The sequence below is a fragment of the Alligator sinensis genome, unplaced genomic scaffold, assembly GCF_000455745.1.
Source record: "Alligator sinensis unplaced genomic scaffold, ASM45574v1 scaffold1660_1, whole genome shotgun sequence".
Lineage (NCBI taxonomy): Eukaryota > Metazoa > Chordata > Crocodylia > Alligatoridae > Alligator > Alligator sinensis.
The window spans coordinates 64,692-66,106 of record NW_005843061.1 but is presented as its reverse complement, the minus strand read 5'-3'; the positions used below and the strand labels follow the sequence as shown (position 1 = coordinate 66,106).

The window sequence follows — 1,415 nt, the reverse complement described above, 5'->3', positions numbered from 1 at the left end:
GGAGCGCAGCATCGGTGTCTGCACAGCTGCTGCCCGCACCCCACCGGCTTGGGCAGCCCGGGCCCCATGGGGACATGCTGTTTGGGGAACACATCCTCTCCGCTGTCACCCCGTCGGGGTCCTCGTCACTTGGAGTGTGGGTGGCCCCACTTCCGCCTCCCTGCTCCCCAGCTGTGGCCAAGGCCAGGGCTGATCTGGGCAGCAGCTGGGAGTTGGGGGTCCAGTTTGGGGCACAAGCAGCACCGCTGGGTGGGATGGGGTGGGTTATCCCTGCAGGCTCTGTGCTCACTGCCCCAGCCCCTGGCTCCCAGCCCTCCCTCAGCTGCTTCTGGCTCGCCCAGGTGAGCGCGCAGTCTTGCCGCCCAGGCCAGCACAGGGGTCTGCAGCTGGGGGGTCCAGCCAGGCCAGGGGTGCTCAGGGCTGGACTAGAGGGTCGCACGTGAAGTGCCGGTGTCAGGCCGGGTCCGGACCTGACATGGGAGGCAGGGCTGGGACGGGGGTAGGTGGTCCCCTGGGTATTGCTGCAAGCCAGGGTCAGGGTCCCTGGTTGGGGGAGGCAGCCGTGGGCTGGACAGGACTGGCTGTGGGCGATGGCCAGGCTGACCACGGGGCCTGGGCATGGCAGGGCCCCAAGCCAGCCCCTACACCATGGTGGGGAGGGAGTTGGGGGGAGACCTGCGGAGTGGATGCATGTTGGACCAGTGCATGCTGGGAGCTGGGGCCAAGGTCACCCTCGCTCTGACTTCCCCACCCTGTTCCCCCCAGGTCCCTAAGCGGGCAATGCGTGGGGCAGAAGAGGTGCATTGTGGGAAACGCACCCAGCACTCCTTCCGTGGGTCCCTGCGTGCCCAGCCCCAGGCAATAAACGTTTGCAGACTTGGTACCCCAGCGGCGCCTGGCGTGTCCCCAGGAGGGTGGCTTTTGTGACAGTTATGGAAACTAGAGGCTTTATTGGGGCAGGGGGCTGGCTCTGGTCCGTGGCGGCTCAGACATTGAAGCCCAGGGACTCGTGCTCCCGTGCGGAGAAGGACTGGCTGCGGATGCGCGAGGCCACCTCCTGCGTGCGGAACGTCAGCCCAAAGATGTCCTCGTGGTAGCGGTTCTGGTCCTGTGGGGATGTGCTGTCAGGGACCCCCGCCACTGCCAGGGCCCTGCCCCCCCAGTCTGGCTGGTGCCCCTCACTCCCGACCTGCAGCCCCTGCCCCCCTCCTCTGCCCCTGGAGCGCAGCCGCCCGCGTCCGCAGCTCGCTGATCATGTCTCCGGCCTCGATCAGCGTCATGCCGGCCTCCTGGGCCAGGATCTGCTGCACGGTCTGCAGCACGCCGGTCGCCATGGTGACGTCCCCACACACGTACACGTGCCCGCCGCTCTGGCACAGCACCCGGTGCACCTCGCCTGCCAGCTGTGTGCGCAG

General features: G+C 67.9%; 2 protein-coding genes across 2 annotated transcripts in view; both read right to left on the bottom strand.

The window, feature by feature from the left end:
- ABCB8 (ATP binding cassette subfamily B member 8) overlaps positions 1–68 on the bottom strand; it is a 4,413-nt gene extending 4,345 nt beyond the window's left edge. Inside the window, exon 1 of the mRNA XM_025193520.1 lies at positions 45–68. Within this exon, the coding sequence (XP_025049305.1) occupies positions 45–68 (24 nt within the window). The remainder of the gene's footprint in view (positions 1–44) is intronic.
- An 851-nt stretch (positions 69–919) lies between these two features.
- NOS3 (nitric oxide synthase 3) overlaps positions 920–1,415 on the bottom strand; it is a 7,468-nt gene continuing 6,972 nt past the window's right edge. The window contains exons 19-20 of the mRNA XM_025193519.1: positions 1,240–1,403; positions 920–1,109 (exon numbers count right to left, since the gene is read on the bottom strand). Of these exons, the coding sequence (XP_025049304.1) occupies positions 986–1,109; positions 1,240–1,403 (288 nt within the window). The 3' untranslated portion in view covers positions 920–985. The remainder of the gene's footprint in view (positions 1,110–1,239; positions 1,404–1,415) is intronic.